The following is a 27,337-nucleotide window of genomic DNA, read 5'->3' as shown; positions in this document are numbered from 1 at the left end:
CTTCTGCCTTCTCGCGGTGTTCTCTTGCTCGGCGCTCGTGTTGGTTGCCGTCCCGCCGTCTCTCTGGCCGCCCGGGTCTCTCGTCGCCTTCCGGTTTTCGTCCCCCTTTTTCCAAGCGGTGCCGCTTGTTTGGGCTGCTTCTGCTCCGCCGCCTCAGCGCAGATTTGCGCTCTCTCGCTGGTCGCCCCCGCAGCCTATGGCCCTGGAAGGCGCCGTTGCCGCCTCCCGTATTTCTGCTGTAGGTTCCCACATCACTCTTTAAAAATTCCGCCTAAAAAGAGAAGACGATTTACCAAATCTTTCGGGCCGTTGTCCCACGTAAGTATGCGCTTATTCGGTTACTCGATTATGCGGGGCCTGATTTCGAGGTGTCTCTGCGTAGATGTTAGAATATACCCCGGAGAAGGAGGCGCCCCCTCCGGGACTGAAACTTGCCCTCCAAACCCGGCCGGAAAGGGAAAGAACCTCCGCCGCGGCGTGTCTCTGTGGGTGCGGGCGTATCTCACAGGTGTCTGGGAGTGGAATGGTGGCGGGGGGGACACCCACCTTCCTTCTGGGGGGGCACCGTGGAGGGCTGCCTTGTGTGACATCGGCGCGAAGTTCTCGGGAGGAAGCCGCCTCCAGAGCCTCCCCCGCCGACCCAGCCTAGATGCGGGGAGGCGGTCGTGCCTTGGTCGCCCTCTTCCACGGGGTCCCGAGGACGCACGTTGGCTCTCTGGAAGCGGAGTACGCCAGCTCTCGGCACCGACGGCGGCGGCGGCGGGGATCTGCTGGGCATCCCGTCCCAGCCGGTGACTGAAGATGGGGAGCGCGGGGGCTTCGCGCCCCGGTATGGGTGCATCTGGCTGCGCCTTGGCCGCCGCCGCTGCCTCCTGCTCCTTGCTTCTGAAGGGGGGAAAACTACCCGAGCGGTCGGCGGTGCGTACGTCTGTGTCGGAGGGGAGAGAAGCGGCTTCTGTTCTAACATGGCGGACGCTCGCGTGGGTGTAGAAGGGCCGCCGTCTGCGGCGGGGCGGGCGCCCGGTCTGCTCCGGCGCTGGGCAATTTGAGGGGAGAGAATCGAAGGAGGGGAGCCGAGAAGTGGGAATCCAGGCGCAGCGCCCGGAGGAGAACACAGCAGAGGGGCTGGCTCGGCGGCGGCTCTAATATGGCGGATTCCTGTGGAAGAGAGTAGTGGGAAGCTGCCGCCGCTTGTGTGGCTGCCTCAGAACTGGGTCACTTCGCCGGGAATGGCTGAAGAAGCAACAGCCGTTTCGCCTGTTGTCACTGAAGGGGAGGCGGGTGGAGACGAACAGACCGGGGTCGAGAGGGTGGGCGGGTGGGTGGGCGTTGTCAGGTCGGCAGAAAGGAGATCCCTCGTCGCCCTGAGATGCCGGCGGTGGTGCCTCCTGGACCCCCGGGAGGAACGTGATTTTGTCGGGCGGACATTCCTCAGGATGGATTGGGGAGATTGGGCTCAGGAGGCTGGGGCCCCGTTTTGTGACGGGTCAGAAACGAGGACCGCTGGTAACGTGGGAAAGCTTTCTTCCCGCCTCCGTGTGCGTGCATGGGGAGGTTGAGATCAAGCTGGACTGGTTTATATCCTTCACTGGTACCAAAATAAGGCTTCTCCTTGTGGACATTGGGGATTCTCTGAATTCTTCTGTTTCTGATATTGGAAATGAAGGGTTGGTGATCCTGTCACAGATTACTTAGCGTCTCGGTTAGGTTGGCTGACTGAAGTGTGGTAATTAAACTACAGAGGAAAAGTGAAGTGTGTCTTTGCCTAGAAAAATAGTTTTGACATAATTTAGGCACCAGCATCTCATATCCACTGTTTGTCATGAAATTGTCCTTCATTAGGGTATCAAGTGGATATTATGATAGTTGACAACATAAAGTGACACCAATTTCACGGTACTCTCTTTTACATCAGTTTTATCTTCCTGAGTGAGTGGCATTAATATCACAGGCCTTTCTTAGATCCTAACCTTTAAGACTAGTTTACTAAAAATAAAACGAGCCCCTTAATTATGATATTTCATGATAAAAAAAACTGTTAGAGATGCATGTATTTTCCACCATAATCATTGGGGATATTTGTGTCATATCAAATTAAAGAGGTTCAGTAAGTCCACAGATAATGTTTCTGCTATGTGTTCAAAATTTACAGCCGTTCTATTGATCAGAAATCCACAGTTAGCAGTATCACAATAAGCCAGAATGACATTAAAGAATATGTACTTTCTTCAGTTCTTTGGAACTTTTAGGAAGAGACTGGATAGCCACTTGTCTGGAATGATACAGGGAATCTTGCTTGAACAGAGGGTTGGACTAGAACAGGGGTCCCCAACCCCGATCTGTGGACCGGCACTGGGCCGTGGCATGCCAGAAACTGGGCTGTGCAAACAAGAGAAGCCCATCTGTGGGATGCAGGCAGCACATGAAACCACACCCCCTCAAGTCTGCAGAAAAATCTCTCTCCACGGAACCAGTCCCTGTTGCCCAAAAGGTTGGGGACTGCTGGAACACTTCCAAGGTCCCTTCCAATGCTATTATTCTGTTATTGTGTTTTCATTAGGCAGGGTCTAACGAAAAGCAGAGAATAGGGAGGAAGCCAGAAAATACAAACATTGGCCAGGTGGTGACATGCAGTCTGTTTAAAAATGCTTAATAAATATAAATTATCTTTTGAATGGTCTATTAATCTAGATCAGACATGTCAAACTTGCGCCGTCACGTGATGTTGTGCAACATATCGGGACAGTTTTGCCACTGGGCGCAGCGTGACGTGTCCGGCCCATGGGCCGGCAGTTTGACACCCTTGATCTAAATATTTTAAAATTCATGCTGCTTCATATAATATAAATTGATATATCAAGTCTACTTGAACTCTCAGTGTAAGCAAGCATTTTCTGCTTTAATTGTTTTGGAATAAGTAGAACCAACACTGATTCAGTTGTAGGTGAGCAGAAGTATAATTATGAAGTATATGTAAAGGAAAACATCCCAGTTTGGGAATACAGAATTAATACTGTTTCTCTTGCATGGCTGTTTAAAACTAAGATAGGGAGTATAGGATTATAGCCCAACAAAAGCAATAGATTTATTTTGTAGTAGTGAACAAGTATTTATAAACTGAATTCCTCCTTTCTTATCCTAGTACTTATCCAGTGGTGATTGGTTTTTTGTTATAAAAAATGTGGCTTTTAGAAAACATTGGAAGAATATATTAGTTTAGTTGTTACAAAGTTGTTTCTTAGTCTGACCTAATTTATTGAAGAGATTGGATAGATAAAAGGAATATAACTATAATGCTTCTCAGTTATGATACAACTTGACAAACATTTTATCCTGGGGTTGGAGAAAAAATAATGAAGCTATTTAATGTCACAAGACAAGACCCTTATTTTGGTCATAATATTAATATATAAAATGAACACACCTTGTTTATATTGATCATAATTGGCAATCTTGATTTATAATAACTGATGGGGAAAGCATCTTAATTCTGCCCCCTTTCCCAGAATAACAGAATTGTTACAGGTTATTAACTGAACATGCATCAGAACTCCTGGGTATTAATTATATGAGAAAAGGGCATATTGTACTTACACAGAGTGGCCCCTTCCATTCTTCATTTGATATTGTTAATGCTTGTATTATCAGTTATATTGGAAGTTATATGCCTTGGAAGTATAAATGAAATGTGGAGCCAGCACCATATAAAAAGAAAGTACTGTTTGTATGTATTTCAAATGAAAATGAAACCTAGCTTTTTAGTGCCAGTAAAGACTAAGAAAAAGCACAGTTCTTGCTTGGGTTTATGTATAGCAGTCCCATAAGAAATAGTATTATTTGTCCAATTTTTGCTTCTTCACAGTATGATAACATTTGGAAATTATGTGTATGAGTTAACAGCTGGGAGTGTTTTTAACCAAGTCTTGTGGGCGGGTCCTTCTAACAGCTGGGTAGTGAATAAGCTTGGTGAAAGAGGAGGAGAGTCTGTTCCAGTCTGGACTGGTCCTGCCCAGTTCTTTACTTCCTGTAGTGTCAACAGTACTGTTGCTGCCGTGGCTTGTGAAACATGGCTTGTGTAATAACATGTCTCCAGCCCATATGTCTCAGTAGGATTGGTATCCCCTTCCCTTCCTTATTTGCCCACTTATAGCACAGCTTGGAAGCTTCTGTGTCACACAACAGGCATATTAACCTAAACCACCTACAGAGAAGCTGGCAGCTGATGAACTGTAACAAACTTCAGAGCAAGCCTCAAAGTGACAAATTTGGGTTAATTAAATTGAAGGATTTATGGCACACAATAGATCTTTAGGGATTTTAATAATATCAAGCCAGTTGAACCATCTGGGAAGATAACAAAAATTGATTATTCTGCTTTTGATTTTTGCTTAGTTTCTCCTCCCCCCCAAAAAAGGTAGGCTTTAGCTTTATGGCTTAAAATTTGCTTGGAGTACAGATTGTTGATTCAGATGTTACTTGCTTTCTTAATCATGACTGGAATGAAGGAAGAAAGACAATAGCATTTAAGAAACCAGCTTAATTATATAGAACAGAATAAAAAAAAATAGCCCCTCTGCTAACAATAGTAGGTTTAAGGCTTGCTGTGAAAACAAATATTAAGGGAATTAAATATTATGGAACTAAAAAAAGAAAGTAACATTCATGTAATTTGTTTTGAAACATTTATTGACTTTAGCACATCTGGGGAATGAATTTGAATAGTAAGTATTAATCATACAGTGTGACTATGCACAAATAATGCTTTATAGTTATGTATAAACCTTACTATAACTCTGAATATTTCAAGTATTTTCTTCATAAAGTACAACTTAATAAACTTCTTGGAAGTATTGGATATTGGTGTTATATTAAAACTTACTATTCTATTTATAATAAATGCTTGCATAAGAATCACAACTGAAAAAAGACAAGTAGGTCCCAATTTGTGTTTGAAACTACACATTAGATATTGTTTGTATATTGACAAGAGCGTACAGAGATTCTTGTATTATTGAGATATTTAACTCATTTTGAGATGACTGTGTAATTTCAGCTACATGTTTATCTTTGCATGAAAAGGATGAAACAGAAATATATGCTGTAATATCTATGTACATGAAATCGATGCCGGACAAGGTGACTTTTGTATGGCTGCTATGTATTTTCAACAATTGTAGTTTGTAAACTGATTTATAATTAATTTGATTATTTTTTTAAAAAATCCTGTGGATTGTTTTCATAAATGAGCATTGAAACTTCTTGTATGGATAATACCTAAAAAAAGCTTTTAACACAATAGAATATTTAGTCAAAAGAATTTAATATTTAATAGAATCTTATTTTTCTAAAAAAAAAAAATCACGCACACACACATATAATCAAAGCAATCTTTTAAAAAATGTACCTCATATTTTATATTTACCTAGTCACTGCTTTACTAATAGCTACCATACCATAATCTGATCAGGAGAAAATATTGTTGTAAAATTTTACAAAATATTATAAAAGCCCATAGTAATACATATTATAGCATGCTTTGATTGCTAGAGAATATTGCTTTTTTCAAAAAGTAGTTCGCACATTTCTGACAACCATTCCTTGTCATTTGGAATAATACCACATTTCCAATTTCTCAGTATGATTCTTTTAGCCACCTGCTATGCTCAATACAGAGCCTGATGAGCAGTCAGATTCCAAAGTTTTGGTGTATAATTCAACATTGCATTGACATCTTTGACATTTAAAGATTCTACATTTAAGTCACTATCCAAAAAGATAATAAATTATTACATGACCATATGATATTAATATTAATATTAATATAATAAATTATTACATGACCATATGATATTAATATTGATATTACATGACCATATGATATTAATATTAATACCATATGATATTAATAAAGCTTTTGATAGAAGTATGTTATGGTATGTTAATTCTGTCATGGATTCCATCAACTAAGGCAGCCAAAGTATATGATCCATATTGATCTATGCCTAAATTTAAAGTTATCTGGGAAGTGAATTGGGAAGACTAGCCAAAACTTTCATGCTGGCAAAAGCAGTATGAAGGACTAGAGGGAGTCTCAGTGGTTGAACACATGATTATTCCAAATGTTTAAATCTAAACACATTGTTCACATCTTTGTTTAAAACAATGGGATATATTTATTCATATGAATAGCTTAAGCTAGATCTATTTTTTTCTGAGCTGTATCTAGTCAGCTATTGCAACCTTTCTTCATTGGAATGATCTCCAGGTCCTTCCACACATATTGCCCTCTTCTAGTGACATTTGCATTTATAGCTCAAAGAGTACAGTATTAATGACTTAGCAGGTGGCAGTATCTGGCTGATTTTGCATAGACCTGGAAGCCAAGCATGGTTGAACCAATTGAATGGGAAAAAGGAAAGGCAGGAAAATCACAAGTTGCACACAGATTGAAAGAGACTCCCAGTGCTGAGAACTAAACACAGTATTTCAGGTTAGATCTAACCCAAACATGATATAGTAGTTACATGTGATAACTATACTTCATACTTATTAAATTTGCTGGTCTTTAAAGAAGTTTTTCCTTCTCTTCTTGAAATTGTTGCTATGGGAAAAATTAAAGTAGGTGTGGAATACTGCAGTACAGCAAAAGAGAATGCAAATGAACAACAGTTGTGTCCGGACTGTATGAAGAATACATAAGATAGATTACAGTAAAAAATGGCTTACCTCACTTCCACTTCTGCCAGAGGACACAGGGTACAGTGATTGCTCTCTTTTATTACTTTAAGTTTTGTCAGACCTTTTAGAGATATCACTGAAGTCTCTTCTGCAGATTTATTTAAATGACAGTACAATTCTCTGTATAAGTTCACGAGAACCTTTAGTTCAGTTAGATATTCAGATAACAAGCCTTCTGATTTCATGAAACATTTAGTAATATTAAAATGGAAAATTGGGCCTAACTTTAAGCCATTTTAGAATTTCTACCTGTAGTAATAACACCGACCACAGAAGGCAACAAAATGCTTTACAAATGTAGCATAAGTTTATTGATTAAAAGTTTGAAAGTAATTGTTCCTTTAGTATATCTCTCAGTAACAGCATAGCTACTTAGAAGTATTCACAGTTGATCAATCTTATGTCCTCATTAATGGAAAAGTTAGAATCTATGTCCTAACTAGAATTACTAGGAATATATTCCATGATCCTCTTGTTCTGAAATCAATATAGGCAAAAGGGAGTGATAAACAGAAAATTAACCCAGATTAATGAAGAGAACTATTTAATCTCACTGACCAACCTTAATAGATATTATCCCTCCACCTAATGTTCCTATTCCTTTCATGCTTGGGCGAACAATTTGCTACCATAAGGAGAGATACAAGACCATTCTTTCTGTTGGATCATTACACTGCAGAGGTAGATAGGTAGACTATCACTATCTTAGCAGAATTACAGTAGACCCTCTGGCATTTAGCATATCTTGTCCTCTCCACAAAGCACAATTTATTATATCAGCCTATGCTGAAATCCCGTAAAAGCTTGCACCAGTAAGACAGAATTGACAGGAGTTGCTTTAATTAAATGCTTCAGTTTACAGGAGAGAAATCGGCTATATAAACGTAACTTTGCTGCCCAATTGCTCTCACTAAAAATGACTACACTAGTTTCCATATGGAATTTACCTGTTGATGGAGGTGCAAAAATGGATCGCCAGTTACATTCATTTTCCTTCCATCAAAATGGTCGTCTGGATTTAATTACTAGGTATCACTCCTCATACTTCCAGCTATTATCTATCAATTTTTGATAAACTAGTGCTGCTTTCATTAGTCTAGCTTGCAAATAAGTCAGATTTTTCATTAAGCTTATTAGTCAAGCACTGAATATGATCACATAGGTTATTTTTTGCTTAAACCTTGGCTTACCTAAGCTCTGTGTATCCTGCTATATTTTATCTTATGATAGTCTTGGTACCATCCCCAAAATATCTTATTTGGTATCCACAGGATTTGGTTACCCTGCACCATAAATTACTCCTTTGTGGGATTTGCATAACTGGCCAATATGGGCAAAAACATGCTCTTATTTACTGGTTTTTAAACAGTCACATTTTGTTAAAAACAAACACCATGTTTATGACTTAGAATAGATACTGTTGCTCAGTTCTTTATTTCACCTCAAACATGTCTTTAACAATGTGTTTTTTCCCCCACAGACCTATGAGATATCTTTAGACCATACATTTTGAAATAGATGATACAGATATACTCAAGTTTCCTGATATTCTTAGGGAATAGGGGTTGTTGAGGAAATGGGAAGACTTCATATTGTTGGGCCAGATGTGTGAAGCTATATGTTGATGTTTGAAGTTTATTTCTGAAAAACAAGCCTTGAGAAGCCTGTGAATTGAACAATTTTAATTAAATATCATGCCAATGGTTTAGAATCAACATAGTGAAATATTTGTTTTGTGGATCTGGATTTTCTGAACTGATGAATACTTGGCTATATTTTCTTCATAGGGCAAGCTCTCTGATCAAGTTTACAACTATCCAGAGGGTTTAGGAGAAGTGCTTTATCGAGAACAGTTCGACTTCAACGCGGAGCCACCTTGGGAACCTAGCTGATGATAGTAGGGTTCCATCTCCTAACTTGTCCATGTAAGTCTGATTTCTCAGTTGGTACACAGCTATCTGAACAACAATAAATCACATGTTATTTTTAAGTTGATCACCTAACGTTCTCTGTTGTCAAATGTTGATATAATCTAACTCGTCATATTTCAGTAAAACTCTGCGTTTATTTCAAAAATTAATAGTGTTATGGCCCCTATCAACAGTTTTCTAAGACAAGGCTTTTCAACCAGTGGTACGGGTACCACCTGTGGTACATTGGCACCTGGCAGGTGGTACGTGACCATCCTAGAAAAGTGATAGTGGGGGAAGGGAATGAGCTGAACCAGTGGCAATACTGCACAAGCCTAAGCGAGAGATGGCTGGAGCTGCAGGGCTGTCAGGGCTCAGTGGAAGCACCAGGATCAGCGCCAGGCTCCAGCTGGAGCTCGGCGCTGATCCTGGTGCTTCCACTGAGCCCAGAAGAAGCGCCGATCAGCTGGAATGTTGCAGCATCTCCAGGGTCTTGTGATTTACATTCAGATGCTTGGCAACTGATTCATATTTATGACGGTCACAGTGTCCCAGGGTCATGTGAAATGACCAAAACCTGCTGCAACCACCCAGCAGATGGGGGGGGAGGAATAAAACCAAACACCACACCACCCCCGCTGCCAATCCTCAACAGAAATGCTCACAACAATGAAAACCTTGGACAGGAGGAAGAGCACTGCTGGGTGGGCAGGCAGGTTTCTTGCTTGACTGTGCCTTGAGGGACACTTTTTTCAGTGCCATTGTAACTTCTAACAGTCACTAAGCAAAGTGTTGTAAGTCGAGGACTACCTGTACTTTATCGCTTTTTTCCCTTTTTTGGGGGGGGTCATCAAGTTTTTGACACCTTGCTAGGCGACTGGTGGTACTCGGATATTGCCATATCCTAAAAGTGGTACAATGGGTGAAAAGGTTGAAAAGCCCTGTTCTAAGACTCTACATTTTTTTAAATTAATATTACAGTTCAAAACATATTACTATTAAAAATGTAAAACATTTTAAAACATTAAAAACAAAAAACATTAAAACCAGTAAAGAACTAGCCAGGAGGTTGCTGCTGTTGTTTGGCTGAAGCAGCTAACACTACTAATTCCTGAACCTTGGCAGAGAGTACACCATGTGGGTCTGTTTCTTCTACTATCAGGCATGATGGAGTTCATGGATTTCTCCTGTCCACACAATTATAGCCCTGTTTAATTGTCTCTTAGTTACTGTAGACTTACAGTGCACATACATACACATAATATTTTGATATGACAACTTTCCTTATTAAAATGTTTGGGATGTGGTGCCCTCAAGTAAGTCTTGACTTGTAGAAAATGCCTTGGCCAATCCCTGCAGTTTTGATTGCAGGATTCTTGGAAATAATTTGCTATTGTCTTCTGATGACTGAGAGGAAGTGACTGGACCGTAGTAGCCCAGTTGGCTTCATGTCTAAGATAGGGGCACGATGGCTCAGTTAAAGATGCTGAAGTAATCACCTGGAAAGATGGCAGCCCAGATTTGAGACCTGAGCACCATTCAACAAGGTGAGCTCCCGTTACTTGCCCCAGCCCCTGCCCAAACCTAGCAGTTTGAAAGCATGTAAATGCAAGTAGATAAATAGGTACCACTTCAGTGAGAAGGTAACAGTATTTCATGCACCTCAGCATATAGTCATATTGGCCATATGACCAAAGAAATGTCTTCGGAAAATGCTGGCTCTCTCCACTAAGAAACAGAGATGAGCACCAACCCCTAGAGTCAGACATGACTGGATAGTGGAAACCTTTACCTAAGGCAGGACTACAACTCAGTTTCTAACCTGGCGCCTTAAATCATTATATGAAGACAACTCTCTGGTTTCTTTTATTTCATTCAGTTGTATCTCAATCTTGGAAACTGCCTGGACAAGTCTGCAGTTTTCATGGCAATATTTTTGGAAGTGGTTTGCCATTGTCTTCTTACTAGGGCTGCGAGAAAATGACTAGCCTAAGATCACCCAGTTGGCTTCCTGCCTATGATGGGTCTAGTTTGATGCCATAAAAGCTGGCCTCTATTACTAAATTATCTGAAGACATAATGAGTTTTTAAAGTGGATTGTAATCCTTAAATTCAACATTAAACACAATTTTCCCCCAAAGTAGATATAATCATGTAGCTTGCTATACAATGACTCGTCTGCAAAATATTTGATACATCTCTATTAAATCATTAACACCCAGGTAAACTGTCAAGAAAAAACATGTAAGATCCTATGAGATATGGGCTTATTTAATTGTTTCATAAGACTAAATAGTTACATTATGTTTGTGCTGGCTCCTCTTGTCCAAACAAAAATAATAATATTTTTATTATAATAGCAAAGTTTCCCAAGGTTGTCCTGAATAATTTGATTGCTAATATTTGCTAATCATTCTGGAAATGTAATATCTGCTCAGCTTGTTGTTTCTGTTCAAGTTCTACTTTGGAATGATTGAGGGGAAAGTCAATTAAATATTAATTTACTGGGAACAGAGTATTCTTTAGTATTGCCTTGTCTGGTTGTATATTCAAGTGCCATTAATCATGTTTTCAGCTTTTTCCTTCCATTGATGGCTTAGAAAAGAGACTATTTCTATTATTATTCTGTAGGATGGTTGTGGTTATAGCCTAATCACTATTATCTGGGTTAGGCATTTGAATTATTTAATTGTGCATGCAGATGACCTTTACATTTCTGGAAGAAACATTTTAACAAAACCACAGGAGATAGCTACATCATTCTAAGCTAGGAAACTGGGAAAGTGGTAGCTAAAACTGAGGAACTTTATTTCTCTCAATGTGGTCTTGGATTTTTAAGATAGATTGACTTTAATTTTTTTAAATCCTTAATGAAAAATTTAAATAATATCAAAGAGTAATATTGATTTGTTTTCTTTTGAGAATATGCAATTTTTCCGAGCATGGAGCCAAAAAGGTACTTTGAAATGAGAATGGGCATATATATTGCACTGGTCAGAACTTCAAGCTGCAAGTTTTCCTGGACTCGCACTATGGCTGCACAATTACAATTTGAGTTAAGGAGATGCTGATAACTTGGCCACCTGGCTCTAAAGTTCCTTGTTATACTTATTAATGCCTCCTTAACTCAAATGCCTATTTTCTTGAGGGCACATAGCTATTGAGAACTTGAAACAATATGTATGTACTATTCTTTCTACAGCCTAAAAATGGAAGAAGACATAGACATAGAATAACAAAGTTGGAAGGGACAGATATTAAATCCTTTTTTGCTACATGAATCTATAATATCTTTCTTCAGAACAGTAGTTTTCTACATGAATGGTTATCCATATATAATCCAAACTAAAATGGGCCTGAATTACTTTTTTTTAAACAGTTTGTTGCATAATTTAAGGATCCAGCCCAAAGGCTTTGTAGCCTGTTCCTTGTGTTTCTTGGTTTATGACTGTCGGCTTTGCGGAATACGGCTGAGATGAAAGGATTTCTTGAGGATGCAAACTACTCCATTGGCTTGCTGGATGAAGGAATGAACATTGCAGATGTCGTTGACAACTACATTTATGAACATACCCTTGTAAGCTATTTTTACATCCTATTCCCATTATATTTACTTTTTACATATATAAATTTTACAGCTTCGTACGTGTTCTGATTAATCATAATTTTTATGAGTTACATGTAGTTAAAATAAAAAATTAACTATTTGGGGCAATAATTAAGAAAATGACACATGTTCTCTAAATTTGCTGGCTAATTTACTAAAGATTCTTCATTATTAACTGTAGATTAAAATGCTTCCTTTATAGACTGGAAAAAATAGTTTTTTTATTGGAGATCTGGGAAACTTGATCAAGCAACATATCCACTGGCAGAATGTGATGGCACCAATAAAGCCGTTTTACAGCCTAAAATGTAATTCCACCCCTGGTGTACTCGAGATACTATCAGCTCTTGGAACTGGGTTTGCATGCTCAAATAAAGTAAGTCTTCAGAGTTCCTCATTCTCTTAAAATTTCTAGTTCAGAGGTCCCCAACCTTTTGGGCACCAGGGACTGGTTCCGTGGAGAGAGGTTTTTATGCGGACCGGAGGGTGCATGGTTTTGTGTGCTGCCTGCATCTGTCGTGATTCCGTGCCAGCCTGTGTTCCCAACAGCTGACTGGGGAATCTGAGGAGGAGGTGGAGGAGGCATTTGAAGGGTCATCAGGGTCAGAGGGAGGCTCTGATGAATTACAAGACTCACGGTTTGATGAAGAGCCTGGGCCCTCCAGTCATGTTCCTGATGAAGCTCAGCTGTGTGGGGAGAATGAGTCAGACTTGGAGGATTCAGACTTGATGGACATGATGATTGATGCTCGTAGACTCCGGCAATTAGCGAGGGCAGATCAGCAGCAGTCAATACGACAACTCCAGGGGAGGAGGAGAAGGCACTGAGAGGCAACGCCTTGGGACTGCTGTATAAAAAGGGAAGGTGTGGGCGGTGCTGGTTGCTGAAGGCAACCGTTGCAAAGTATTTCATGGGATCATGTTCTGTTAGTCTTGCCGGTGACGACTACTCTGCTTTGTATGGTTTCGTGTGGACAATTTCCTCCATTTGGATTGTGTTTGCTGCTTTTGTTTCTGGACTATTTGGCAGGTTGGTTACCCATATTAAAAGGGGTTTGTTTTCTTGAGTCTCCAGCCTATTTTCTCAAAAGGGGTTTTGTCCTTGTGCCTTTAACAAGGACAGCCATAGGCTGGGATAGAACAGCATCTCGCAGATGGGGCTTTGCTTGTTTGTGCGGACCGATTGCTGGCATGCTGCGGCCTGGTAGTGGTCCAAGTACCAGGGGTTGGGGACCCCTGTTCTAGTTAATGCTGACCTCACCAACATAAATCTGAGGAAGTAATTCCTAAGAAAGTTTTAGAGCTTAATTGGTCTTTGGACATAAGGCAATTTATATGGTGATACTTTGTTTTTAGAAGCCTTCCTTTACAAAGCTCATGGATAAATTGATGATTGTGATTGAAGATTTATTTATTCTTAATCTTTTGGTCAATTGATTTCTAAAATTTTGTTTCTAAGATTAAAAGTGATTTAAAAACAATGTTTTCTGTTTTAGACTGAAATGGCATTGGTTCAAGACTTGGGTGTTTCTCCTGAAAACATTATATTCACCAGTCCTTGCAAGCAAGCTTCTCAGATAAAATATGCAGCAAAAATTGGAGTAAACATCTTGACATGTGACAATGAATTGGAATTAAAGAAAATTGCTAGAAACCATTCAAATGCAAAGTAAGCTTAAATTTATTAATTTTAATGTGGGAGTCAAGTAAAAAAGATACATTTCTAAAGTGTATTTCTAATATTATATAGTAATATTTATTTATAGTTCTACCATGCATCAGTTTCGTTTTCCAATTTAAAATGGATGATTATTAAGAGTTTAGTATTTTTTGATCCATTTCAGTTTCTTTTTAAGAACTGCTTTTAAAAAGTACTAATCTTTATTGATAATGCTTTATCAACATACCTTAAAACTCCTTGACACGGAAGTTGTTCCTGTCAAGACTATGTGGGCAGTCAAGAATAAGAAACCAATTTATATTATATGTATATATCCCTATGTTGCTTGGGACTCTGGCATGAATTAAATTTCTGATCAGATGACCATCTGTGAAAATTGCCTCAAGGTCCCTTTAGTATCCAGAAAGTTTCAGAGGAGAAAATCAAGTACAAATCTGGAATGGTTCACTATGCTGTGTGACAGAATTATGATGCTGCACCAGCGATGCACATCAAGCTTTTTTCTAGGTTACAGGGATAGCAGCAGCATGAAAGAAGGAGGATTATCTAAAAGAGATAAACCTTTTAGAGGTAAGTATGTGATCCTTGGAAATAATAATTTAACAAAAAAAAAGGCTTGCATGTTTATACTTGCCTTACTCTGGTTGTTTACAATTCTGAAAGTTTCTTTTGTTACACAAAGGATCAAAAAATGAGTTCTGCAGCAGATAATTCTTTGTCTAATTTCAAGTTCTGCATAAAAGCATAGTTGTAGTATAGCTATGTAATCGGGTAATGATTTATAAATGTCAGAAATGCTTTATCATCTCCCATGTTACTGAAAGACATTGAAGCATAGCACTTTATGATCAAATAATTGAATTAAAAAGAATAGTGGACAATATTTGGTTGCATGAGTTTAGGGATAAATCTGTATTTGCTGTTGACCACTATTCTGATACTATAATACTCCGATAATGATATTTGGCAAGCTATCTATGTAGTAAGTTTTGTTGGCTGTATTAATGGGAAAACAGGCAATACTATTATTTCTGGAGGTACAAATGCACCAATTCTTGAAGATTATGCTAAACCTGCAGCAATAAATATATTACTCCAATGTCTAAGAGAAATTCTGACACTTAACTGATACTCAGTTTGCAAATAAATCTTTTATTCTAGAGACTGGAAGGAATAGAAACTTTGAATTTCCAACAGTTTATTTAGGTTTTTGTGAAAGAACTAAGACTCCTATTTGTCCATAATTAAAGGAAAGGTATAAGACAAAGGTATAGGTTTGCTCCAATATCCAGCAGTGTACCATATTTAACATCTGTCTTTAAAGGAACATTGATTATAATTGTACTAAGGTAATGGCTTTTCATTGCAGCATTCAACAGACTTTCTGCTACAACAGTCTTTAGCAGCTGCATTTCCAACCCCCCATGTCTTTTCTGACTCCATGTTTTAGGCCCTAATTGGTAGTTTTCTCTCTGTACAGGATTGTTTTTATTAGGTTCACATGACTCGTCCGTCGACAGAATTGGAGTAATGACAACATAATCAACCTGCTTCTGACAGTCTTCAGGCTTCACATGTGCTGATGCTGCTGTAAACCAACTGTGCCCCAATCATCTTCCCCTTCTCTTAGGCTCTTACTTCATATTGCCACAGAAGACATAAATGGAGATGAAGAGATGACTCTGAAGTTTGGCACCACCCTGAAGAATTGTCGTCATCTCATGGAATGTGCTAAGGAGCTGAATGTCCAAATAGTTGGTGTTAAGTGAGTAGACCTGTAATATTCCTCCACTTCTTGCTGTCATCGGTATTGAAAATTTGGTGGAAAAAAGGCATTAGGAGTACATGTAAAATTACAGTTAAGGTTGACCAAGAATTTCAGTCTATGTTGTGAAAATGCACATAAGATTCTTTCATAGGATTAAACTCTTCCAAATAAGTGCTTATAGCAGGAATCACTTATTTATATAGCTTTTTGTGTATATGATATTTTACAGAAATACAAATACTTAATGTGTATAACATCAAACTAAAGGCATTAATGGTACCGAAAGAAAAGTGGTTTCTTGCTTCAAGTTGATTAATTTTTAAAGCCAAATTGCAAACTATTACATTTGGGATTAAAACGTTTAGGCTCAATTATTCTTCAGCATTCTTCATGCATCTTGTTAATTTCTTGACAGTTCATCACCTATACTATGTGCTAGCTCTTGATCTTCATATTTATTTGCAAGATAAAATAAATGAACTTGATCTTAAGTCAGCATTTACATTTAGTTTAATTATTTCTTAACTTATGTTTACCCAAGATTCTTTTTATTAATATTTTAGCTATTACATTATTTGGTGGATTTGAGAAATTAAAAGATATCTTTAGCTTAATGTAAGCTTAAAACATCTTTGTTTCTAACAATAATGTAATGTTATCTCATGTAACTTCTAGTTTTGTTTTTTTTTAAGGTTTCACGTGTCAAACCCTTGCCTGGAATCTCAAGCATACAAAGATGCTATTTCTGATGCTCGTTGTGTATTTGATATGGCTGTAAGTACAGTAAAACTTGAGTATATGTATCTGTAAGTTCAGATCTTCTTGATATAAGAAGCTAGGAATCTATCCAGAGTGGGAAATGTGTTTAGAAGTTTGGCTGTATCATTCTGGATTGAGTAACCCATGGTTTGTCCAAACTAAAACAGACACATTTTGAGTGTGTTAAGAAAAAAATTCAAGAGATGTTTAAGGGAGCAAGTAGGGGATGACTTGCTTCCTTCGTCTCCACGTGGCCTGTCTGCTGCCTTGCCTAATCCTCCTTTTCTTGTTCCTTTTAGTTGTTGCCGTGTTTGAATTAAAATGCAGTATACTCCATGTGTCTGCCAAATGGGCTAGTTGGATATTACAGTGGCAGGAGGAGGCTTACTATCAGCCTGCCTGCCCTTTTCCTCAGTCTTCCCAGCTAGATATATTGTGCTTAAAGTCAAGGGTTCTAAGAGTCACTGTGTGCCACCACCCTAGATTTCAAGTACAGCATATCTTCCAAGATCTTCTTTTCTCTGTTTCCTCTTAGCTGATACAGTGGCCTGACATTTTTCTCGTTTTCCCATCTTAAAACATTTGGGCTTGGATATGAGAGTTTTGTGTTGGTGCCTAGGCCACACCCTATGCTTCAGTTTGGAAGTGGACACATACACGTACACCCTATATTGGCTGTTCCGTTCACAGAACATAGAAAGTTTTACACTTCCCTACAAGAAACTTCTTTTTAAAATGTAGCTAATTTGTTTTAATTGATTTAAAATTTATGGTAATGTCACATTTCTACACTGAACATGGTTTTTTTTTTTTGTTACAATGGCTGGATTCAGTGGGTTGATAGCTATTTTGAAAGGTACATCTGAGTGCACAAAATAAGAGGCGGGGAGACTCGTTTTCCTGATATAAAGTCCCAGATCACAAATGAGATGTTTCAGGAAGTTTTTCCAGCATTAGAAATGGTTTTCAGGGGGCATAGAGCAGTGTTTCTCAACCTTGACAATTTTAAGGCATGTGGACTTCAACTCCCAGAATTCCACAGCCAGCAATGCTGGCTGTGGAATTCTGGGAGTTGAAGTCCACATGCCTTAAAATTGTCAAGGTTGAGAAACACTGGCATAGAGGATTGCAGTAGGAAGTAAGAAATGAGAAACCTCAGTGCTGTGACCAGAGTTCCACTAGCCATTTGTTGGATCCAAGCTACAATATTTGCAATATTAGTTTCATATTTTAATATAAGTAGTTATTTTTTTCTTTCTATCCGACATCTATTAAGTTTTAGTTCTTTTTTTAAACTATAGAATTGCTTGTAGCAATGGAACAGGGTACTTAGTTGAGGAGTTGTAAATATTAAGAGTAAACATTATTTGAAAAAATAACTAATATGTTATATACCACAAACTTTATGCATTTCTATTTTAGGAAGAATTTGGCTTTACCTTGAATATGTTGAACATTGGTGGTGGTTTCACTGATCATGAACTTGATCTGGAAGAGGTATGAAGTTAGATCCTTTTCTAATAAAGGAGATACTTTTCTTGTAGAATTTGGCCTGTCATTTTATTCAATTCAAACTTCTGTTTATAGTACTATGGATGTAAACTATAAGGTTACTTTGGCAACAAGCAACATTTACAAGTCGCATTTACAGTACAATGTACTGTTTGCTTATTTATCAAATTTATATGGCTAGCCATATCATAAAAAGTGACTTCGGACAGCATACAATAAAATAAAATAATACATAAAAAGCAGTCATTATTAAAAATACAAAAAACTGTTATTAAAATATAAACAGTTTATACACAGTATTTAAGTGTAGAACCTGAAACATCCACAAATTGGACATAATTAACAAGAGCACAGCAAGTCCTTTGCACCCCAACATTGGGCTTGTGCTTTAATTTCAGGAAAGTTGTCTTTATAAATGTCTGGACTGAAGCAGTCTTAACAACATAGTTGTATATGCTTGGCTTCCATAAAGCCAAGGTTTATGTAGGTTCAGGTGGAATTCAATATATGTGCAACATTAAGATCTTTTCAATTTAATGAAGATTCTGAATCTACGTTGGAGATGAACCAATGCAGGGAAATGGGGCTTGAAGCTGTGTGTTGTATGAGCAAAATCCAATTTTGTAGCATCTTCAAAAATGGCAGCAAATCTGGTTGTGGACAATAATTGTTGGACTCAAACTATATTGCAGCTAAAACAACAAAGTATTTGTAGAAAATTACATACTTTAAAATTTTTTTTAGAATTGCTGTATGACAAAAAGTAGCATGCTTTTATAAATAATTGTATGGTAGTTTTTTTAATACTTTCCACTGGCTTGTATTGCATTTATTTCAAAGGCAACTGGAATTTCATTGTTTTCCATTATTACAACATGTGAAACTGGTGCGATTAACAATTTACAAGTAGAATAAGCCAGAAAGGGAAGCCATTACTTTTTTAACAGTTTGCTTATGGGCTCCAACTTTGGTTTATTCTGATTGAGAAATCATTCTATTAGGTGTATATAACATGGTTGTTGAAAAAAAAACCAAGAACAGTTGGCTTGTTATTAAACTGATCAGGGTCAGGAACTGCCAGTTATTTATGGCTAAATAATGGTTGATAGCCAAGAGGTGGCAAGAACATAGTTTAAGGTAGTTGCCATGCATTGCTCTAAGAGCTCTTTAAAACAATGTGTGTAGAATGACTGGGCAGAGCAGAAAGCTATTCTATTGAGCATGCATGCCTTTGGTGCAATCTTGGTCATAAATCATTGCCTTTAGCAACAACTGTGTCACATAACTATGTTCTCCACCTCAAATGCTGGATCTATCTGTTAAGTAGCTATAATGCTAATAACCATCGATAGATGTTTTCTTCATGAAGGGTAAGTTGTGATAGTCATAATATTTTCTTCAGTTAATTTCCCACCAGGGAGTGAATATATATTTATCTTATTATAGCTCAGAGAGTACCAAGGACTCCACAATTTTATCAGGTTGTGATTGCTTCAATTTAGCAGAGAACTTTCAAATGTTCATCTTCTATTTTTTTTTTAGATTAATCGTGTTATCATTCCGCTGATTGGTACCTACTTTCCTGAAGAATCTGGTGTAACTGTGATTGCAGAGCCTGGATGTTATTATGTTTCTTCAGCATTTACTCTAGCAGTTAATATTTTTGCAAAGAAAGCTGTTCAATCTAGTGACCCTCTTCTCAATAAATGTAAGCAAAATCTGGCAAATATTTATATCAGTATAAAAACTGTAAAACCAAACATTATTCTGGATCCTAGCTTTCAACTATGATTCCCCTTTTAGATTATTCAGGTTTTTCTTTTAAGAGAAATTAACCTTAGTTTATGCAGGGTATTTTAAAATAAGCATTTATAAAGGAATGACAAAATCAAGCCATAGGAAGTTTTCCAGAAAGCTAACTTTCTTTGAGTAGCTTTGTAAGAGGTAATTGGCAGAACAAAGGGCCCATTCAGTTAGCTGAATAAGAAACAGTCCTTAAATTGTCTTCTTTAGTTTTCGAAAACTAAGTCATAGTTGGAAAAAGTTCAGGCTGAACGTTTTAAACCTGTAAATAATTTCCTTGTAAAATAATTTTTCTTCATCTTTGCATTATATGTATGCATCACTTTGGCAATGGCAGTCTCAGGCACTTTCTGTATCTGAGAACATTTTTTGTGGGAGACACATTCTATGCTTCATTGCAGCAATAGAAACAGTCATTTGATTTGTGTGTTTTTTTCACAGTTGAAGAAAATTCCATGTTCGTTTATAATTGTTACCTACTTTTGCCTTTTCATTCTCATCCTCCCTGCCAAATTATTACATCTTCCCTTTTGTCCTTTTTGTTCTTCAGCATCAGTGAACTCTTAGCAAAACTTCTGCTAGATGTTTGGACTACAGCATCTCAAGTTTTTTCAAAAATGCTTGAAATACAACCGCAAGCTTTTGCCAGCTAATAATTGTTTGCCAGCCCTTGCCTTCTTTGTCAGAGGCTATCCCACTGGTAATTAAGGTACACCTAATTTCTAAACAGGCACGAAAAAACCACTTTTCCTGGCTTTGACCTTTCCTTTGGAAGAAAATGTTCCTTGTAAGTGATGTGTCTGCTAGTATGCCCAGTCTATTGCCCTTGCTTTTAGAATGGATAGAGATGGAGCGTGATCATCTGATTCAATAGCACTCCTTGAAACTTTCAGTTTGCTTGATACCATTGTATCAAATTTGTACTGGCCTGTTCCCAGAAAGATTTTCCAAACACTTTCTGAAGCAAAGCAAAATAAAATGAAGAAGCAGTGATATAGCTAATTGAACAGTGGTCTCTTAAGTTGTCTTCTGTGGTGCTTGGATCTTTTTCATCTATAATTAGGGCTCTAATTCATATCATTAGGTTATTTATCTGGCTTCTTGATTTTGCTGTGAAGATTTCTACTCTGCCTCATCCTTACTCTCCACACTTGATTACTTCTGTAGTTTCATGATCCCTATTAAACCCACAACTACTTTGATAAGCATTGTTCAGTTACTGCGACTTCATCTGATCTACTATCTGTGACTTTTCATCTAGCTCAAGATCAGCAGTATTAAAATCACAACTGTATCTATTGTAATAGGTTTCTGTGTCATATTTGCGATCACTTCCTTGGATTTACTGATACCTCACCTGACCCATATGTATCCACATAAAGTTAAATTCTGATTCTGTATCATCTGATACTTCTTCCTTTTCCTCATGCGATGCCACTATATGCAGTCAACACAGTTTCCTCCAGATGAGAGTTGCTTCTATATGGAGAAATTGCTCTAAAGGACAAGTGCCCTTGGCTGGAAATAAAGCTTGAAAATATTAATTGAAATTTCAGGCTTCAATAAGTCCTTGATATTTATTGTCTTTCAGATCTTTCAGGTTTTTAATATAATTTTATTAAAGATATTTTTAAAAATAAACTTAATACAAAGTAATATAAAGTAAGAAAAAAAATGAGGAAGCTAAAAGTGCAAAAAAAGAAAAGAACGTGCCTCCAATTTCCTTTGCAGCAGTTATAAATACAATTATAAGTTTATTTCTTACTGTATAATTATATCTTTGCAGGGTCTTTCATGTTTGCAGATCTTTCATCCATTTTGTTTTAAAAGCTGTCAGTTTGATATCAAGCGATTTAGTCACTTTAATATTCCTCTAACTTTTTCTAAGGCAAATCCTGTGTAATTCCTGTCTCTGCAGGTTGTTTGAGGAATCTTCTCTTCCCCTTCATTCTCCCACTTTTCTGGTTGCCATTATAATATTGTAATCCAAAAAGTGTCTCAAACAAGGAGAAAGGAAAAGGGTCATCTTACTGTGCCTTCAATACTTTCTCTCTAATGGCACTCTGTAGTTAAAATCAACATAACAATCCACTTTCTTATAGCTACAGTCAGCATCACAGTCTGACTCACATTACCTTTATCTTCTCTTTTGTAAAATCCACCAGTTGTCTGCATTCAGTAATAATAAACGAAAAACATTCCCCTAAACAGCTGATTTATTTGTCTAATTTAATTCCAATTTTATTCAAAAGCACTTTTACCAAAAATAATCTTTCAAAGTAACTGTCCCTTTATCCATTTTATACTTTTTTACAATAACTGTTGCTAGCTTTTTGCCAAGAATTTTTAAGTCCTTAAAACCTTTTTTATCGGAACTCAACCAAATGGAATCTTATCTTGCTGCTTAGAAAATCCCTTTTTAGCTATAAATTAAATGCATCCAAAAGTGATTAAGAAATGAAGTTTGGCTCAACTTTGTGGCTGTATAATAGACTCCATAATAGGCTGTGAGCTTGGTTGAAATCCCTCAAACTCCCAGCTGCTCAACTTATGAGCTAACTCTAGAAACCTCAACTCATGCAGTGTACTCATGAGGAGCAACTATCGAGTGCAAATGAGCAATCTCAGAATTCTCCTTTTATCTGGAAAAACTTGAATGGACCAATCTGGCTGCTAATTCCACTGTAAATACCATTCCTGTTGCTTCAGGGATGTCTAGTTTGCCATGATCCCCACAGATGCTCTGGCAATTCTTTTATTTTTATTAAATACTTTTAATAGCTTATGGCAAAAACATTCTTAATTTTTTTTAAAAAAATCTTGGAGACCAGAAAAGACTCCCCTGTGTTTTGGATAATTATAGTCATTTTTTTCAGAACTCCGTCCTTATTAATTGTAATGGAAGCAAGATTATCAGCATAACTGTCCTCATTTCATGCTGACAGACCAGGCAGACAGAAAGTCAGATACCACAGGATTCTAAAATTATGCTGCAGCTGACCTTTTTTGTACATGTTGAGTCTTTACTATTATTATGAATCCTTTCACCTTGTATAAATTCTTCTCTGTGTTCCACCCAATGGATCCAGGATCTCTTTGTGTTGTATTACAGACATTTCAAGGCTCCTAAATCAGTGCATTCCACTGAGTAATGGTTTTGTAAGGAATGAAACATAGACATACCCTGATTTTTGTGCATTAAACTTAGATCTTCCATGTGTATATTGTTTATTTTCAACAAATCAACACATTTAGCTATGTTGCACCTGTGATATTTTTGCAACATAGTTATCTGTGCATTTACTTCTTGTACTTTTCTGACCAGCCTGACCAGCACCTAAAGGATTTGGATACTATAGTGGGGAGGCACAAGAATCAAGAGTATGCATAGCATATGCCTCCTACTTAAATACCTCAGATATCAGAAATTTCTGATGATGAATCTGTGGAGGTGCAGCCTCCCATAAATGCAAATGTACAAATGACCACTTGGGGGGGAAAAAGCAACCTATTATAATTTGCATCTTTGTGATCAGACAGTATTGAGCAACAAATAAGTTTTATATGTGTTACTTAACCATTTGTTATAAAATGTTTTTATATATTTCAGTAAGGTCATGCTTCTAAATCTGTTAACTCTTTTCATACTCATGTAGCACATACTCATGAAAAAGCTATAGTGTTTAAAAACAAAGCACCGCCATAAACCAAAATTTACTGTGCAATTTGTATTTGGTTGCTTATTTTACAGTGGAACAAACCCAGAACGATGAATCTGTCTTCATTTACTACATGAATGATGGTGTTTATGGTTCTTTTGCAAGCAAGCTATCTGAGAATTTGACTACTATTCCAGAGGTTCACAAGGTAAGAGCACACTTATATGCTACAGGCTCTAAAGTCTTTGGTAAATTACTTTGGACTACATTTTGCTGCTCATAAGTAAGTTATTCAACAATTGCTTGTTCAGAGTAATACATAACTATCAGAAATGTTTTTCTTTAGAAATACAAGGAAGATGAGCCTCTGTTTGCAAGCAGTCTTTGGGGGCCATCTTGTGATGAGCTTGATCAAATTGTGGAAAACTGTCTACTCCCTGAGCTGAATATTGGAGACTGGCTGCTCTTTGACAATATGGGTTCTGGTTCTTTGGGTGAACAACCTGCTTTTAATGATTTCCAAAGGCCACCCATCTACTACGTAATGTCAATCCGTAACTGGTAAGCTTACATTGCGTTATTGCGCTGCTGCTGGTAAATTAAAAGAAGGTACATTTCTGATATTTGAGAATAAAAGATTTCTAACATTGTTACATCAAAAGTTAAATCATAATTAAGGAGTTCTCTCAATTATATTTCAATTTTTGGCAAGATCCCTTATCCCCCCCATACATACATAGCACATATTAAATTAACTTAAACTTTGATGAAAACAAATATAAGGACTGTACATTTGAACAATGTAAGCTATGTTGGGGGGAGGGTATGGCATTTTTGTAGCAATCGTTTTGTAAAAGATTTCAGCTTTAGAATAGTAACTACAATGCTGAGTTCTTTACATTTCTATTCAGTTTGAAACATTCACCCTTTCACAGGTAAGCTGTTTTTGGCCTTACTGATCTCACAAGAAACTTAGTAACAGCTTAGTAAAGATTGTCTAAATACACATTTAGCTAATCTTAAAGGTCTATCCTTGGAATCAATTTTCACAAAATACAAAAAAAAAGAAAACCTAAGGAAATTATTTCTATGTACTATGGCAAATAAATAATAAAAAATGACTTCTTGGCATAATGGCTGGAAATAAAGTTTTGCTTATTCTTTGAATAAGAATGTTTATCCTACCCTACCCAGTTGTTGCTTGAATATCTGTATTTTTGCTTCAGGTGTGAAATGCAAGATGCTGGATTTATCTCTGACACACTGATGAAGAATTTCTGCTTTGTGCCTTCTTGCATTCAGCTGAGCTCTGAAGATGGCTTTTCTATTGCAGCTTAAACAGGCACTAATGCTACATTTAGCCCTGCAGTTGCTTGTCTATAATCTTGTCTGGTCACAACATTCCAGAGTGAAGGAAAAGTGGAACAATCTTGAATGAATTATTGAAACTTGAAATCAATTGGGACCAGGCAAACCAGCTCCAACTAAATTCACTGGGGGAGTAAAGCTTACATAATAAACATCCCGAAATGTCAGATCATTTAATCCCTCAGTAGTTAAACAAAATATGCAACAAAATGGATGACTTAGTTGAGATGGAAACCCATCACTTGGGTTCTCTGTTAAACAGTTTACATACAAGTACAGTTTTTATACTAAGGATTTCTGTTAGAAAGTCTTGTAAAGTTGTCTTTCCCCAGATATGTGAAATATCAATGGGAAACAAGTGTGAATTCGTTAGCAATGTTAGTATATTTAGAATGTGTAAATTTGTGCTTTGAACTGTAGTTTAATAAATGTAAAATTGCATCATAGTATTTGTTGTATTTCACCCTTGTTGTTCCCTCTCTTGTATGAATGCAATAAAATTTTGTGTAGATTTTACTGTTCTCTGGAGCTAATACAGGGAAGAAGTCTAAGCAACAATGATAGTTTAAGTACAAAAGCATGGAAGATAAATTGAAAGAACTTCAGATTCAATTGGCAGAACATTAAATCATGACTAAAAATAAACTAAATGTATAGCTCTAAGTTCAAAATTGAAGTGTGGGTATGGAGCTTTCTGAAAATTTGATTTAAGATTAAATTTTTGCGCTCTTGAATATTGAAGGCAAGACCATAATTTTGAAAATAGGATATAATTATATTTGGAGAAACTACAGCAGTAAACATAGAAATTATTGAAGCTTTTACTCATAGTTACTTAGACTCTTCCTATACTTTGATTAATTTTAATTTATTTTACTAACCTAGTGGTCTTGGTAGCTATTTTTGAAATGCACCAAGTCAATTTCAAAGTGGAATTTGTATATCTAATTTGGTGATGCGAAATGGGCTGCCAAGTGTAAATGCATTTTTTATTAGTGCCAATTGGTAGAATGTTTATGCCTCAATTTAGTGGAGCTAAAATGCACTGTTTGCTAGAGGGAACATCATTATAGAAAATGATTCTCTTCAGCATGAACATCTAAAATTACAGGTACTATATTTGAGATGCTTTTCACTTGCATGAATAGTTTCTGCAGCTAAATCTAAGTGACCCTGAGCACTGACTATGGCTGTAAACATTAAAGCACAAATAAAAACACAAACTAATTCAGTTTTCCAATTCAGGCAAAAGACAAATCACTTTCTAGCATTTTGATCCAATATCTGCCAGGGTTCTGTCAGTCTAGAAAAAGGGGAAAACTGTAATAATTCCCCAAGTGTCTCTAATGATGCCCATGACTCTGCTATAAGTTTTTAAACTATTGTGAGTTTAACCAACTCTGTTGTAAATGGTACAGTCACCTTGGAAATGTCTGTATTGTATTTGACAGTTTGCCATAAAAACTGGTTTGAACTTAGTATATATTTGAATTTATATGCTAAAACCTATCTTCTGTTTACAATATTGTAATATCAGTTTTGGAATAACACAAATATAAAACTGAATGATTTCTAAATAGCAAATTAATCAATTGAACTTTGTCTTGTATGTAGTACAATTAATTGCTTTTGGAGCTGTCTATCTGCATTCATATGGTCATCCATAAGGGAAAATAAACAGTGTTCAGATGCAGCAAACAGTGCATTTAACACTGCTTATTAAACTATTGCAACTATATGTACCTTGAACTATTGTGGTAATTGCTTAATTGCCATTGATCTCAAATATATATTTTACATTCTGACATAAGTTTCATTTAATAGTTCAAATCTAAACATCCTTCATTAGTTAAAATAGCAAATGAATTTTTACATGATGGCCTTGGAGGTGGAGAATAATTTTGCATAAGGGTATGTATCCAGTGCATGGATCACAACATTGGTGAGCTTTCTTTGACCACATGAACACTTGTTATTAAGAGGCTGTTAATTGTTAAATAAGTATAAGGAATTCCAGCATAGGTTCATGGAATGGCAGTACATCTGTAAGACCACATCCTAGGTTTTATACTACAATGCCTTCTATTTGATGCTTTTGACTGGAAAACCCAGATTCTTAAGAAGGTAATCTATATGCAAAGCATATAATCTAAATTTGTTTTAAATTTAATGATATAAACAAAAATCTTTCAGATGAAAATGTGTTATGTGCAAAGGAGTTAAAACTTAAATTACAACTATTAGCTCATCCAGCGATGGTTGTGTTTTATTAGTACTACATGTTCTGGCTTATACACATACTAAGTCATAATATAGTTTTAATTTTGGCTCAGTATTTCATATGAATCCTGATAACTGATTTCAGCAAACTTGTAGTACGTTTGAATGAATATGCCAATAAGGTGAAATGGAGACATTAAGCTGCATTTTCTTTTCTGGATGTGGAGTTTTTAAAGTGAAACTGAGAGGAAGAACCCAGGGAAAAAAAATCTCTTCCTAGATACTATCCATATCAAAGAATAAAGGGGATAT

The 27,337-nt window shown here is 37.0% G+C and overlaps 1 protein-coding gene across 1 annotated transcript; it reads left to right on the top strand.

Annotated features, from left to right (window-relative positions):
* AZIN1 (antizyme inhibitor 1) lies at positions 1-26,554 on the top strand. Its single transcript, XM_015816369.1, has 12 exons — positions 1-318; positions 8,526-8,663; positions 12,028-12,225; positions 12,458-12,631; positions 13,752-13,924; positions 15,567-15,701; positions 16,397-16,478; positions 17,886-17,960; positions 19,518-19,683; positions 23,530-23,645; positions 23,784-23,998; positions 24,664-26,554. Exons 3-12 carry the CDS (start codon positions 12,124-12,126, stop codon positions 24,773-24,775), a joined length of 1,350 nt encoding a protein of 449 aa, XP_015671855.1. The 5' UTR covers positions 1-318; positions 8,526-8,663; positions 12,028-12,123; the 3' UTR covers positions 24,776-26,554.
* Positions 26,555-27,337: the final 783 nt, after the last annotated feature.

This window comes from Protobothrops mucrosquamatus, unplaced genomic scaffold, assembly GCF_001527695.2.
Source record: "Protobothrops mucrosquamatus isolate PMUCROS unplaced genomic scaffold, P.Mucros_1.0 scaffold439, whole genome shotgun sequence".
Lineage (NCBI taxonomy): Eukaryota > Metazoa > Chordata > Lepidosauria > Squamata > Viperidae > Protobothrops > Protobothrops mucrosquamatus.
Note: the sequence above shows the minus strand (reverse complement) of the source record. Positions and strands in the feature narration are given on the sequence as shown.

Excerpts from the sequence above, each read along its gene's own strand:
- AZIN1 (XM_015816369.1), top strand. The coding sequence starts at position 12,124 with ATGAAAGGATTTCTTGAGGATGCAAACTACTCCATTGGCTTGCTGGAT. Across the intron at positions 13,925-15,566 it reads AGAAACCATTCAAATGCAAA|GCTCTTACTTCATATTGCCA; the intron begins GTAAGCTTAAAT and ends CCCTTCTCTTAG. Across the intron at positions 23,999-24,663 it reads GTAATGTCAATCCGTAACTG|GTGTGAAATGCAAGATGCTG; the intron begins GTAAGCTTACAT and ends TTTTTGCTTCAG.